Source organism: Ahaetulla prasina, chromosome 3, assembly GCF_028640845.1.
Source record: "Ahaetulla prasina isolate Xishuangbanna chromosome 3, ASM2864084v1, whole genome shotgun sequence".
Lineage (NCBI taxonomy): Eukaryota > Metazoa > Chordata > Lepidosauria > Squamata > Colubridae > Ahaetulla > Ahaetulla prasina.
In genome coordinates this window covers 83,511,840-83,527,681 of record NC_080541.1, presented here as the reverse complement: position 1 = coordinate 83,527,681, position 15,842 = coordinate 83,511,840, and the positions used below count along the sequence as shown (strand labels likewise).

The 15,842-nt window shown below is 45.1% G+C and overlaps 1 protein-coding gene across 4 annotated transcripts in view; it reads right to left on the bottom strand.

Annotated features, from left to right (window-relative positions):
- SLC22A23 (solute carrier family 22 member 23) overlaps positions 1-15,842 on the bottom strand; it is a 130,907-nt gene that overhangs the window by 80,352 nt on the left and 34,713 nt on the right. For 2 of the 4 annotated variants that reach the window (XM_058175627.1, XM_058175628.1), the window contains exon 2: positions 9,017-9,120. In XM_058175627.1, the coding sequence (XP_058031610.1) occupies positions 9,017-9,120 (104 nt within the window). Of the gene's footprint in view, positions 1-1,988; positions 2,089-9,016; positions 9,121-15,842 lie in introns of those variants that run through there. The other 2 variants (XM_058175629.1, XM_058175632.1) reach the window with 1 other exon arrangement.

Below are 15,842 nucleotides of genomic sequence, written 5' to 3'. Positions count from 1 at the left end.
AAAAAGATAGTTAAAGAAGTTACTTTTGATCTTATTCACAATTGCAGTTTGATTTATTATCCCTTGTCCCTCTTTAAAATTATATTGCAGAAATTCCATCACATGATCAACTCTTTTTTAAAATCAGAAAACACAAAAATCACCATTTCACTTTTTTCTCCATTTTAAGCAAAAAAGTCCATAAAAGTTTTTCAGTCCTTTATAAAAGCACCTGCGGTTTTATCCTGAACAAGACAGGTAAGTTTTTTTCATTTCTGCTAATTCTACCATGTGGGTAATTCCTCCCATGTGGGTATGAAATATTAGGTTTTTGTGCATTGAAATAGAAACGTATGGAAAAAATTCAAACATCACCGCAGGTGAGAAAATGTCATTTCCTCATGGAGAGCAATTTTGCAGTGGTTTTAGTCAGGGGCAAAATGCTCCCAGTTCGGACCGGATCGCATGATCCGGTAGTGATGGGGACGGGTAGTTCGGAGAACCGGTAGCAAAAATCCCTGCCCACCCCCTTACCCAACGCCTTGCTGTTCCTCTTCTCTGCTCTGAAGCTCTCGGTGGTGATATAGCTGCAAGACCACTACAGCACTTCAAAGGGTCGCACTACAGCTGATCAGCGCTGTAGGCAGCTAGTAGACCAGTGCCTCTATTTTTAAAAAAGGTAGACCGGTGCGCTCCCAAAAAAAGGCAGCTAGTAGATCAGTGCCTCTATTTTTAAAGAAGATAGACCGGTGCGCTCCCCAAAAAAGGCAGCTAGTAGACCGGTGCCGCTATTTTTAAAGACCGCTGCGCTCCCAAGTTTTGTATACCGTATATACTCGAGTATAAGCCGATCCGAATATAAGCCGAGGCACCTAATTTTACCACAAAAACTGGGAAAAACTATTGACTCGAGTATAAGCCGAGGGTGGGAAATGAGGCAGCTACTGGTCAATGTAAAAAATAAAGATAGAGCCAAGTAAAATAACATGAATATTTATTTGAACGAAAAACAATAAAAGTGCAAAAGGGGGAAGGAGGATTCCCAGCTTTAGAAAATTTAGAACTACGCCGCCTTTGGTATGACCTGAGCATAGCTCATAAAATTATCTGCTACAATGTACTTCCTATCAATGACTACTTCAGCTTCAACCACAACAATACACGAGAACACAATAGATTCAAACTTAAAAGTGAACCTTGTTAAGTTCGGGAAGTAACGAGGCTGGAGACCAGGGTAGTGACAACAGCTCTTTAATATAGGGTGAACCCAGCAACAGGCTGGGGGGAAAAACCTCTCCTTTTATACAGTTCTGCTGGAGGCTTCGTCCAATCAGCAACGTGCTGATTTCCCGCTCAAATATTCAAAGGTACAACTGTTAATACATAACACTCCTCCCCTCCCAGAAAACACTTGGTCTCTATTTACATATTTATTTACATGTTATTTTTCGACGTAGTCACGCAAATAACCTGGGCGTCTCCTAGTTCTTTCTGACCTGCGCGGTTCAGTTCTGGGTGGTGTTTTGAGCTGGTCGGAGGGGCTGTTTTCTCCTCCCAGCTCTTTCTCTGGGCCATCGGGCTCTGGATTATTGGCCGACTCTTTTCTTGGCCATCCGGCCTTGGATTAATTTTGGAATTTTCCTGCTGCTTCCCTCGGGACCTGATGGCGTCGCTGGAACTCTGGGACCTCAGCTAAGTCTTGCGCCTCCCGGGTCATTGTCAGCTGTGGATTCAAAGTGGTATTGGTCATTACCTGTCTCTGTTGGTTTGGTTTGGTCAGTTATTCTTTTCCTTAACTGATAAAGACCGCTGCGCTCCCGAGTTTTGTATACTTTGTTTATTATTTTTATTATTTATTATTATCGGCCATGCCCATTCAGTCACCTGACCGCCAAGCCACACCCACCAAGTCACCTGACCCCCCCAAGCCACACCCACCAATTAAGCCACGCCCAATGAACCGCTAGGGAAAATTTTTAGATTTTACCCCTGGTTTTAGTTAAACTTACCAATCAGCTATACATCCTGTTATTAGGTAGCCAAAGATTAATCCTACAAGCAGAGAAAACTTCGCAATGTGAACTTTCCAGGCAGAGTCACAGACCAGATCCCACTAAAAGAAACAAAAAAAGAAAGGAAAGATGATGCATTTAAAGTGGATAGGGTTATTTTCATATATTTGGAGCAAAATCACATATAACTGTCTAGTACAGGTAGTCCTCTATTTAAAACCATTCACTTAATGACCAGTCGAAGTTATAATGGCACTGAAAAAAAGTGACCTAACCATTTTTCACACTTATGACCACTGCAGCATCCCCATGGTCAGGTGATCAAAATTTGGGCTCTTGGCAAGTGCATGTATTTATGATGGTTGCAGTCTCCTGGAGTCATGTGATAACCTTTTGCAACCTGATAAACAAAATCAATGTGGATTCTTGACCAGGGCCCTTGGGGCTTTTCCCATTCTCTGACAGGGGCTGTTGGGGTAGAGGTCTGGACTCTTGGCAAGCTTGGCATTTCCCTACCCTCTCAGCAATCTCTGCGTCCATGAGTGGCCACCATACATAGCTTCTAGCTAACCCCTTCATCCTTACGATGCCTGGGTGACCCTCGTGGAGGAGGTCCAATACCTTGCCCCTTAACTTAACAGGAATTATTACACGATCACCCCATAACAGGCACCCCCCTTGAGCCGAAAGCTCATCTCGTTTCTTAACAAATTCTTTGAACCGGTTAAGCCGGTGCGCGGCACCTCTCTGTACCCAACCGAGTACAGTCCTTAACACAATGTCGGTATGATGCCGAGCCACTTCCTTTGATGTGACTGGGCCAGAGTCCAACGAGTCAATAAGGAGGATGGGTGTCCCGGAGTGGGGTCTTCGGTCGCCCCTGGCAGTGGGCATCGGCTCAACGCGTCTGCATGCCCCACTTCTTTTCCCGGTCGATCCTGCAGCTTGTACGAGTAAGCGGCTAAAAATATAGTCCATCGAGTCAAACGTGGCGAAAGTGCCGCAGGCGTTGGCGATCGCCAGCCAGTAATCCTAGTAACGGTCTGTGGTCAGTCACGATTTCAAAATTCCGCCCAAAGACATACTCATGGAATTTTTGACCCTGATACAATGGCTAGTGCTTCTTTGTCTAATTGGCTGTAGTTCCTCTCTGGGAGGACATCGTTCTAGAGTAGAACGCTATAGGGGCTTCTGTGCCGTTTGGAAGTCTATGGCTGAGTACAGCCCCACCCATAAGGGGAGGCATGCAAACCAGCACTAGGGGTAGTGAGTCGTGATATTGGATGAGCAGGCTATCACTTGAGAGCAGGTTCTTTACTGCTTCAAAAGCCCTATTTTCTGACTTTCCCCAAGACCAAACAGTATTTTTCCTAAGAGCCTATGCAGCGGTTCCATAGCAGTTGCTTTGTTCTTTAAAAGACCGCGTAAAATTAACCAATCCAGGAATGCCTGCAGCTCTGCTTTGTTTTTGGGCGCTGGAGCCTTCCTAATTGCCTTAACCTTGCTCTCAGTAGGGTGAATTCCTTTCTTGTCTATCCGGTAGCCCAAGAAATCGACCGATTCGACCCCTATCTGACATTTATTTGTCTTGACTTTTAATCCGGCTGTCCGGAAAATGCTCAAGACCTTTCTTAACGCTCCCCAATTCCTCCATGTTTTCCCTGAAATTAGGACATCATCAGTAGGAACTACCCTAGGAGCCCTTGCAGTAGTCGTTCCATCAGGTTTTGGAACAGCCCTGGTGCCACACTAACCCCAAATTGCAATCGGGTGCACTTGAATGCCCCCTGTGCGTCACAATCGTTTGGGCTTCGGCTGTCGGGCGTCTACTGGCAGTTGTTGGTAGGCTTGGGCCAAGTCTAACTTTGCAAAGACTTGCCCTTGCCCCAAAGAGTGCAATAAGTGTTGCACTCGGGAACCCAGTGGCGCTTTTCTGTAAGGCTTTGTTAAGCGTCGCCTTGTAGTCAGCGCAAATTCTAATTGACCCGTCCGATTTGATGGGGTGACGATTGGCGTCTCCCACTTTGCGTGATCGACTGGCACCAAAATCCCTGATTTATGAGCTTGTCCAGCTCCTTATCGATTTTTGGTTTTAGGGCAAAGGACTCTCCTCGCCTTAAGCCTAATGGGGGCTACCTGGGGTCTAAGTTGAAGGAAATAGGGGTCCCCTTGTACTTGCCCAGGCAGTCCTTGAAGACATCTTGAACTCGTTAAAGAGAATGTCTTTCAAATTGCAGTCACTTCTGTAGATGCCAGTCACTCCCATGCCCAGGGCACGAAACCAGTCTAGTCCCAACAGACTGGGCAGAGTTCCTTCGACGATCGTGATGGGCAGGGTCTTCTGTGAGGGAAGACTCGACTGGACGGAGGTGGTCCTCGAACAGGGATGCGATTCTGGTAGTCGTGGACTCGTAGTCGTTGTGCTTGCAGGTGGCGCTTCGACGGACGGCAGCGACTTCGCCAAAGTGTCCCAGGACATGATGGTTATCGCTGATCCCGTGTCTACTTCAAGCCGCACCGCACTCCTCTATTTTTGGCTTGGTGAAGATCTTCTTCTCCACTTTGGTCGAGCGCGCCTATGACCACGGTTGTTTGGTTGAATCGCGCTTTTTGTTTGAGCCAATCGCGGGTCGCCTTGCCGATTCCGCTCTGATTGGCCGATTTGAATTTTCGGCGGAAGGTTGGGCCGCTCGACAAACTTGAGCTAGGTGTCCTTCTTCCCGCACCGACATATCGCATCTTTAAATTTGCAGCGTTGGCGCTGGTGTTGACCCCAGCCTGCATTCGCCCCGGTCCCCTTTGTCGTTCTGTGCGGCAGACCCTTCCTCGTCTTCACCGCCGGATTCGGTCTGAACCTCCTCCTGGTGCACCGTTGCTTTCGCGCCGCCTTTGTGGAACCGCTTCAGCGCCTCTGCCGCTTGGGATGACATTTCATGTGCTCTGGCTTCCAGAGCGTTGGCTGTGAGGTTGCTCTTTGCTAGCAACCGTCGCCGTAACGGATGTCTTTGACCCCTCGGATGAGTTGCTCGAGAGCACCTCGTCTAGGTCACGGTATCCGCAGTCCTTGACGCCTTCTTAGGGCGGCCATGTAGTCACCGATGGACTCGCCCTCCATCTGCCTTCGCTCTCCGAATTCAAACCGCCGCACGACGGACGGGTTGGTGCGGCGATTTCAGTAAAGTCTGTAAAGTTGGCCACGACACCGACTGCAACGGCATTGGCTCTGCCAGGGCTTCCGCGATATCAATGACCTCCGGACCGCAGTGGCTTAAGAAATAAGCCCTCTTCGTTGTCTGGAACTCCTGCAGTTCGTTGGCTTCTAGGAAACTTTCGAAACGGGTCATATACGTTCCCCATTTCTCCTTAGCCGGGTCGAACGGTGCGGGTGGAGTGTAACTGGCCATCTCGCCTTTTCTGCCCTGGATTTGCTGGGTTCGGGTCTATCGTGCTTCAGCTCGGTTCTGGTTCTCCTCAGCCTCGAGATCCCACCTTCGTCGCCAATGTTAAGTTCGGGAAGTAACGAGGCTGGAGACCAGGGTAGTGACAACAGCTCTTTAATATAGGGTGAACCCAGCAACAGGCTGGGGGGAAAAACCTCTCCTTTTATACAGTTCTGCTGGAGGCTTCGTCCAATCAGCAACGTGCTGATTTCCCGCTCAAATATTCAAAGGTACAACTGTTAATACATAACACACCTCTCCAATCTAGATTGCAGAAAATGTGACTTCAGTAACAGAGTTGTTAATGCCTGGAATGTGCTACCTGACTCTGTGGTCTCTTCCCAAAATCCCCAAAGCCTTAACCAAAGACTATCTAGTATTGACCTCACCCCATTCCTAAGAGGTCTGTAAGCGTATAAGAGCACCAGCGTGCCTACCGTCCCTGTCCTAATGTTCCTTTAGTTGTATTCCTTTATGTATTCAATTCATGCTTATATTTATATAATTATTTAATATGTATTTGACAAAATAAATGAATGAATGAATGAATGAATAGAATAGAATAGAATAGAATTTTATTGGCTAAGTGTGATTGGACACACAAGGAATGAATGAATGAATGAATGAGTGAGTGAGTTACTTCAACAACATTGTCTCACAGAAATTGACAACAACTGCAAGCATGAAAATGAGTCCTCCTTTAGCTTCCAAGGGACCAGGGTGCCTCTGAAGGTCAGTGCTCTAAGCACTAAGAACCCAGCACAAATCTAAGCCTGTATGCACACCAATAGTGAAAACACTGCACAGTGTCTCTTGGCAGAAGGTTAATTTTCATAGACGTTGGGGTGGCTCTTTTTTTTTTGGCAGGGCAATAAGGGTCTCTAATATCATTAAACCCAAGTGTGAGGAAAAAGACAGCAGCTAAAATGTTAAGGCCAGTTGTGTGACCTTCTCCAATACAGTTGGCCTGGCTGTTTGCAAACTTAAAACACCTCCCATCCCCCTCCCTAAAGCTTCTTTCTTAAAACAATTGTGGTCTTTGCCTTCATTGTGCCAATCGACTTTAGAAGTCTGTGTGTGTGTGTGTGTGTGTGTGTGTGTGTGTGAGAGAGAGAGAGAGAGAGAGAGAGAGAGGAGGAGGAGGAGGCAAAGGGGAAGGAGGATTCCCAGCTCTAAACAAAGGAAATCCGAATGCCAGTAGCGAAGGTGCTCATGTTCCTCCTCCTTGCTCAAAAGCCCCAATGATATTGGAATTGGATGCCTATTATACCCGCTGAGGGATAATTTGAATAACTTGAAAGATATAAAAGCTCTAAACATATTTGTTTAAAAATCTAAAATCTATACTTAAAATAAATGAATATAAAGTAATAAAGTTCTTTAAAGTTGTAATTCACTTTGCTGCTGAAAAAGAAAAGAAGCTTAACACCTTAAATGGTATTTATTAACTGAAATATCATCAAATCAAATATATAATGAGGTATATTATAATGACCTTTGTTTTCAGAAAGAAGCATGATGGAAGTTTTTCAATAAAGGGGGAAATATAGAAAAAACTTAGTGTCATGCTCATATATCATCTTTACAGATGTTGTTAACACTATACTATGGCAGCATATGATGGTACACTGTTTCAATCAATTTCAGGATGAAAACCTCATCAATGAGGAGGAGGAGTATAATTTATTAACCTTGTATGATATCAGTTTCTCAAGGACTCTAGAAGGACCCGAGGAAGAAATCTCTGCCCCCTCCCCACTTTCCTTTCCAACCCAGCCTCCAAGGGGACCTTGAGGAGAAATCTCTGCCCCTCCCCACTTTCCCTTTCCAAGGCAGCCTTCCAAGAGGACCTCTCAAAAGAGCGAAAGCTTTCTCCTGGCCGCTTTACCACCACCACCCCTCCACGCCGCCATGGCACGAGCTCAGATTGCCGGCTGGGGATGATGGGCGCTGCAGTGCGATCTCGGAGAGACTAGGAGGAAGAAAATGACTGTTTCACACCCTAGGATTGGGAAAACATTGACCCCCCTTAGTTGCGGAGAAGGGTTGCGCTCAAAGCGGTCGCCCATCCATCAATCCATCCTTCCTTCCTTACTTCCATCCATCCATCCATCCATCCATCCATCCTTTTTTTCCCCAGCGCTGTGCGTGTGTGTGACATGCAAGCAAGACGCCTCACGGGCGTGTGTGTGTGTGTTTGTGGTGGGGTCTGCCCAGCCACCCACCCACTCGCTCCCTTTCCTCTTCGGAGCGTGGGCTGTTCCTCCGCCTGGCCTCCGCCCTCCGATCTCCTGCGCTGGGAGCGAAGCGAGCAGCCAGCGAACGCTTCGGGCACCGCGGACTTTGGCAAGGAGGAAGGTGGGAGGAAGCGGAGCTGCCGGCTGTGGGGGTTGAGGCGTGCAAGAGGAGCGAGCGTGGAAAGGCCTTTTGTGTGTGTGTGTGTGTGCGCGCCTGTGTGCCCTAGGGAGGAAGCGGAGCTGCCGGCTGTGTGGGGGTTGAGGCGTGCAAGAGAGCGGCGTGGAAAGGCCTTTTTGTGTGTGTGTGCGCGCCTGTGTGCCCTAGGGAGGGAAGCGGAGCTGCCGGCTGTGGGGGGGTTGAGGGGCGTGCAAGAGGAGTGAGCGTGGAAAGGCCTTTTTGTGTGTGTGTGTGCGCGTCTGTGTGCCCTAGGGAGGGAAGCGGAGCTGCCGGCTGTGGGGGTTGAGGCGTGCAAGAGAGCGAGCGTGGAAAGGCCTTTTGTGTGTGTGTGTGCGCGCCTGTGTGCCCTAGGGAGGGAAGCGGAGCTGCCGGCTGTGTGGGGGTTGAGGCGTGCAAGAGCGCGCCTCCTCTTCCTCCACGCCGCCCTCTTGCACGCCTCAACCCCACCATCCCCACCTCTCCAGCGTGAAGGTCACCTCCTCCTCTTCCAGGCGGCGGCGGCGGCGGCGGCGGCTCGAGCGGAGCGCCACAGCCGGCAGCTCCGCTTCCTCCCTAGGGCACACAGGCGCGCACACACGCACACACACAAAAGGCCTTTCCACGCCGCCCTCTTGCACGCCTCAACCCCCACAGCCGCAGCTCCGCTTCCTCCCACCTTCCTCCTTGCCAAAGTCCGCGGTGCCCGCCGCTGGCTCGCTGGCTCGCTCCCAGCGCAGGAGATCGGAGGGCGAGGCCAGGCGGAACACTGCACCACCAGGGCTTCCCGCCAATGCACAGCCCGCCAAGTTTGCGCCGTCCGCCCACCAGACACGGGAATGGGGGCGGCCTGGGGCGACAAATCCGCGAGACCTCGGCGGGCCCGCTCCCGTCCCTCCCATGGGAGTCCGTTCGGTACCCCTCCTGCGGGGTTCCGACGTGACTCGAGTATAAGCCGAGGGCGTTTTCAGCACAAAAGCGTGCTGAAAAACTCTTATACTCTTATATCAGTATATACTGTTTATTATTTTTATTATTTATTATTATTGGCCATGCCCATTCAGTCACTTGACTGCCAAGCCACACCCACCAAGTCACCTGACCCCCCCCAAGCCACACCCACCAATTAAGCCACGCCCAATGAACCGCTAGGGAAAATTTTTAGATTTTACCCCTGGTTTTAGTTAAACTTACCAATCGGCTATACATCCTGTTATTAGGTAGCCAAAGATTAATCCTACAAGCAGAGAAAACTTCGCAATGTGAACTTTCCAGGCAGAGTCACAGACCAGATCCCACTAAAAGAAACAAAAAAAGAAAGGAAAGATGATGCATTTAAAGTGGATAGGGTTATTTTCATATATTTGGAGCAAAATCACATATAACTGTCTAGTACAGGTAGTCCTCTATTTAAAACCATTCACTTAATGACCAGTCGAAGTTATAATGGCACTGAAAAAAAGTGACCTAACCATTTTTCACACTTATGACCACTGCAGCATCCCCATGGTCAGGTGATCAAAATTTGGGCTCTTGGCAAGTGCATGTATTTATGATGGTTGCAGTCTCCTGGAGTCATGTGATAACCTTTTGCAACCTGATAAACAAAATCAATGGGGAAGCCAGATTCACTTAACAACCGTGTTACTAATTTAACAACTGCCGTTATTCACTTAACAACTGTGGAAAGAAAGGCTGTAAAATGGTGTAAAACTCATTTAATAACTGTCCTGCTTAACAACAGAAATTTTGGATTCAGTTGTGTTGGTAACTCAAAGATTACCTGCATGTTCACTACAGTGACTATCAGTAATTTTACCTTGGTGTTGTCATGTTTACAAAAGGCTAAGAATTGTTATTTCTTACTGAATTAAGCTTTTTCCATAGAAGCAGCTGGTTAAAAACTTACAGAAGCTGATAATGAGACAGACCTTCGTAAGATTTTACAATTCTAATCATTCACTCTTCCTTCCCTCCTCTGTCGTTTTGAGAGTTTTGAGATATATTCTCTGAATATGGAGATCTTCTGTGGTAAATGTCTCAATAATAAATCTGTCTAATTTTTAAAAGCAGATGATGTATTTACTAACATCGTCTGCTTTTGGCACTAACTAGTGCCAAAAAGAAGTCTCTCCTTTGTCTATTGAACTAGTTTATGGTTTACTTTTACACTCTGGTTTTTTTCCTTTTTCTATTTCCCATAAGAAAATATTCTAATGGCTCTTTAAAACAGCACACAGAACTCATTTTTTTGTTCTTCGGTGGAGGTCGATATCTAAGGTCATGTAAGTGAATGGTAAACAACCGTATTATTTTTCTGTATTCAGAGCAAGTATTAGCAGAGGTTTGGCCAGATCATCTGTAATCAGAGAAGGAAGAGTTATTGTTAAGCTGTTAAGAGTTCTGGGAAGCTTGTATATATATCCAGTAACATGAAATGACTGGATAAAATGTCCTTTCTGGAATCTTCTATAGCTTAGTCTTCACCTTGAAGAAAATGGGAAGAATTTCAGTTTGTACTGTTAACTACTTAAGGATTTTTAAAGATAGCTTCAATCTCTGAGCCATTTAAATAAAGATTACAGTGTCTAAAAGGAAGCAGTCTAAAAGCATTTATTTGACTAAATATTTAACTCAAACAAATCTTCAGTTTAATCACAATTGCATTCAAGAAGATTTCTACCAATATTTTTTTTAATCCTGGAAGCTGTTTCAGAACAGACAGTTCAGACCAACCGAAAAGACATATTTAAGTGCAGTTGTTTAATTATACTTCCTTCAGGATTCCCCCAAAATCCTAGTTGTTTAAGTAATGTTTTTAGGATAAGTAGCAAGGGATAGAACTTCAGACAACCAATCGTCAATTTGATAGGAACTGTTTTCAGTGTTCCCACGTCACAAGAGGACAGAAGCATGAAGGAAAGGAAATCTCACTAACTAGATTAGCTAACACAAGCAGAAATCTCAGGCAAAATTTGCTGCAATGAATGAATCTTATGTAGGTAGCATCAATGCCAACCAAACCAGATACCAACCCTGCCCTATCTTTCATTAATTAATTAATTAATTTATTATTTTTATTTTCACAATATACACAAACATCGTCATAAATAAAAAAAACACATCATGAAAGAAATATATATATGTATATATAAGTAAAAGTATGCAACAGTTATGTTAATTTGATATAATGAAGGGAACAATAGGACAGGAATGGTAGGCACTTTTGTGCTCTTATGCACGCCCCTTATAGTCCTCTTAGGGATGGGGTGAGGTCAATAGTAGACAGTTTTTGGTTGAAGATTTTGGGATTTTGAATAGAGACTATGGAGTCAGGTAATGAGTTCCAAGCGTTAACAACTCTGTTACAGAAGTCATATTTTCTGCAATCAAGTTTGAAGCGGTTGACATTAAGTTTAAATCTATTGTTTGCTCTTGTATTATTGCGATTGAAGCTGAAGTAGTCTTTTACAGGAAGGATATTGCAGTAGATGATTTTGTGTGTTAAACAAATTGCCAGTAAAAACAATTGCTCATTTAAAAACCCGTTAATATTTTTTGGAGAATGGGGTGCTTGAGATCCTGCTATGAAAAATCTTCATTGCACGACTCGAGAAAGCTGTTCAACCAAACCAGCACAATAAACAAATGCAACAAACTGCCCCATTATCCAAATCTCTTCAATGAACTGTTTAGAGAAGATCTGTCAGACAAAATGGGCAGGCAGGAATATAGACATGAGCACCAGCATCTGATCCCTTTGTTGAGATAATATTTCCGTGGCACATCTGCTAGCTAGCAGTTATGCTCGCTGCTGCATCAGGAAACAGTGTAGCTAAACCACAACAAACTAGGTTTCCTAGATTTCTCCACAAAAGCTTCTTTCATGGCAAGAACAATTTAACCAAAGTTTTCTTCATGAAGGAAGTTCATCAACAGATACGAGATTCTGCAGAGAGGATTGAAGCCATGTGCAAAAGGCGAGCACTTTGGCTCTGATCCTCTAGACCAGTGGTAGTCAACCTGGTCCCTACCGCCCACTAGTGGGCGTTCCAGCTTTCATGGTGGGTAGGTAGGGGTTCTGATACTGAAGCACTTTTCTTTTTTAATTTTTTTAAAATTTAATTGACTTTAAAAAAAAAAATTCATAGCATTATTTAAAAACATTTTCATTAGGTTTTCATAAAATTCCCTGTGACAATTTAAATTTCTGAAAATATATTATTTGTATCGCCTGCGCACAAGTTTAGTTCACGTTACGTAAGTGGAATTAAATGGCGCTATAGTACGACTGCAAACAAAAGAGCCTCATCCCAGAATAGCTCACGCATCTCCCCACACACCACCCAGCTTTAACAGACAAGCAGAGCTGGTAGCCGGCGCACCCCCCAACCTGTTGTGTCTTGCCCGCCCTCAGAGCAGCCGGGGCCTTCTTACCTGCTCCCGCACACTGAGGAATGTATGCCTCCCGGTCCCAGTCCTGGCTCCATGCCCACACAAACTGCAGAAGGAGAATCTCCCTGCCCCAGCCCTGACTCCATGCCCAGGCAAACGGAGCAGCTAGACCTCCCCTCCTCCACAGCAGGTGAGCCTGAGGAGGGTTTACTCCCAAGAACAGCTGATTGGTGTGACCCTCGCATCAGAAGATTGGAGAGGCGGAGGCTACAGAGGGAAGGGAGGGGCAGGCCTTAATGAGTGCTGAGTCATGATGCCACACCCCATGGCCTATATAAAGGAGCTACTTTCTGGCAGTCTCTGAGTCAGGCAAAAAGTCAAACTTATCTTGCTGAAGTCACTTACTGGACTCCTGCCTGCTCTGAGGACTTTGCTAGGACTTTGGACAGAGCTGCAGAGGCACGCCTGATTCGGATTTCCCGGACCCAGCCGTCAGCGGAGGAGTGGGACACGACACAACCCAATCCACAATGTGCGAGAGGCATGCGCAGATGACGATACATGGCGCATTACTGTGGAACTGGTGGGCGGTTAGAAAATTTTACTACAAACAGAGATACAAAAGTGGGCGGTATGTATAAAAAGGTTGACTACCCCTGCTCTAGACAAACACCGTTGTAATGTCTGCACATGCGCTTCTCCACTGAGCTACAGCACAACTGCATTGCTTAGTGATGGCATTCCCTGAAGTTCCAGTTGCTATGGTTAAACAAATCCCACAGTTGTCAGGAAAGGTAACTTCCTGCTGGCTTCCCACAGCCAAGTCAGTGGGGAAGCTAGCAGGAAATTGCAATTCCCAGGCGATTCACAAGCAAGCAGAGGCAGATAAGGAGGCTGCTGTCAGGTGGGGGAAGGTGCAAGGGAAGGTGAGGAAGGGTACCCATATGGCCAGTATGGTGCAAGCACAAAAGGGAGGGTGCACAAATGAGAAAGACTTGTGACCTTCTCTGCTGCCTTCCCTACTGATGGTCTGGGGAAGCGGCAGGGAAGGTCACAAATGATGATCATGAGATCATGGGACACTGCAACCTGTCACAGTGGAGTGGAGCTGATTGTCAAGGACCCAGACCAGTGGTGGAATTCAAATTTTTTTACTACTCATTCTGTGGTACGGTGTGGCTTGATGGGCGTAGCAGGGGAAGGATACTGCAAAATCCCAAGTCCCACTCCACTCCAGGGGAAAGATACTGCAAAATCCCCATTCCCACCCCACTCCAGGGGAAGGATACTGCAAAATCCCCAAAATCCCCATTCCCTCCCCACTCCTGGGGGAAGGATACTGCAAAATCTCCATTCCCACCCCACTCCTGGGGGAAGGATATTGCAAAATCTCCATTCCCACCCCACTCCTGGGGGAAGGATATTGCAAAAACTCCATTCCCACCCCACCCTGGGGCCCGCCAGAGGTGGTATTTGCCAGTTTTCCAAACGACTCAAAATTTCCACTACCGGTTCTCTAGAACCTGCCAGAACCTGTTGAATAGCACCCCTGACCCAGACTTCAAGGGGTGCTGGGACCGCAGGGGTGCTGGGATAGCCAGACTATCCAGTCCATAATCATAACTGATTTAGCACTCTTGTAACTTCAAACAGTTGCTAAACGAATGATGATAAGTGAAGGACTAGCTGCAATAGAAACCAAAGCAATATATCTGCAACTCATTCTGCCAATATCATGAAATGAAACTTGGAAAGGAGCAGATAGAAGAGGTAAATTTTTATATCTATCTTGACCATAAAATCAATAGCGTACACAAAATTGACAAAGAAATATCGCATAGAACAGCAGCATAGCTCAGCTTTAATTGTGTAAAGACAATACTCCAACAAATGGGCAATGCCAGGGTAAGAGCAAGCACCTTCAACATAATGTGAATGGTGTGAAAGAGAAAAGCTTGGGGGGGTCATACAGTGTTCAATGGAAAGATGAACGCTAAAGATCTCACTCAGAGATTAGTTCACAAATAAGGAAATTCAGCTCAGCAATGAGCTACCTTCAAAGATGTCATAAAAACAGCATTCAAATCTAATCTAAGTAGGCAGGACTCCTTGTACATTTACATTTAATAGGTATACCTGGTGGCAGGGTGAATTTGATTTAAATCACGATTTAAATTACTATTTAAATCACGATTTAAATCACTAGTAAAAAGGCTAGATTTAAATCAACTTGATTTAAATCATAATTTTTGAAGAGCAAATGTCATCTCTGTCCCACAGCAGCTCTTCCTCTGACCCACTGTTGACTCACCGACAGTCCCAGTATTGCAGAATATACAGCCTCATGCTACATAACTAAGCTCCATTTCATGCTGAATAAACTAAATTATTAATGTACCTTAAATAGAAAACTATCTTTAGATAGATTTTTACTCCAAAAGCATTTCATTAAAATTAATTCGATAAAAAAAAATCCAATTTAAATTTTAAAAATCTGATTTAATTTTTTTTAAAAAAAATAATTTGATTTTTATTCACGCTGCCTGGTCGTGCCCCCAAAATGACATACCTCTACTTTACTGATCTCCTACAAGAGGGAGGATATAGAGATGGCCTTGATGAAGAGGGGAGATTTATTATCAAACCAATATGGAGGGAAATTGGCTTATGCCCAAACAATGAAGAAAGTATGAATAAATATCAAAGACACTCCCCTAATTCACATGAGTATAACAAAGGGAGGAGGTAAAGCATAATTATATTTGAAAGACTCCGATACCATGGCCAATCTTAGTAAAAAATAATTTCAGTTTTAATGTGGACTTGATTTCTGATCTACATCTTGGGGCTGTCAGAGAATAGATTGCAAAAAGATCTTAGTCTCAACTGGAGTATTACCATGAAAGACCAAATAAAATATAAGTATTGGCCGAAGTTGTACTTGACATCAATGCTATCTAGGTGAATGATAGGGAAGGGTCAGGCAAAAGGGCAAAGAATGTACGTGTAGTTTTAAAATAAGGGTTTCTAATGTCAAAGAAGGTCCTTGCCTGTCCATATATGGAATAGTCCATATAGGAAATGAAATAGAGCTGTTGTGTCCAGTATAGGACCAAATGTAAATGTCCAGATGATGATTACTATTTAATTCTTGTTCTCTTTCCATCAGGAACAAACAGTACCAGATTATGAATATCAAATTGTTCTGGAACATTTTAAGTGTATTTCTTTCCCTGCTCCCAAGCAATCTTGACAAGATGCATGTGAACCAGGCAACTACCCCACATACTTTTGAAAAGCCTGATCTGCTTTCATTATTTAGAAATATTATTTGGAACATTATTTTATCAATTACTACAAAGTAACAGACTCCGCTCCAGTTATTTGGGCAGAGTGAAAAGCCAAAGTTAATTTCCAATCTTTCACTCAAAATTCTCCTAATCTATCCAATGCCTCTCTACTTTATCTTACTAAAAAGACATTATTTCAATCTCCTAATTCCCTATTTCCCTATTTTGCTGCTTTCTGACATACATGGCCCTGCAGCAACCAGAGTTTCCAGGAAGAATGGCCCTACAGCCTAGAAATGTGCTAACTTGAAGTTACATCCTATTTAGAGAGAATC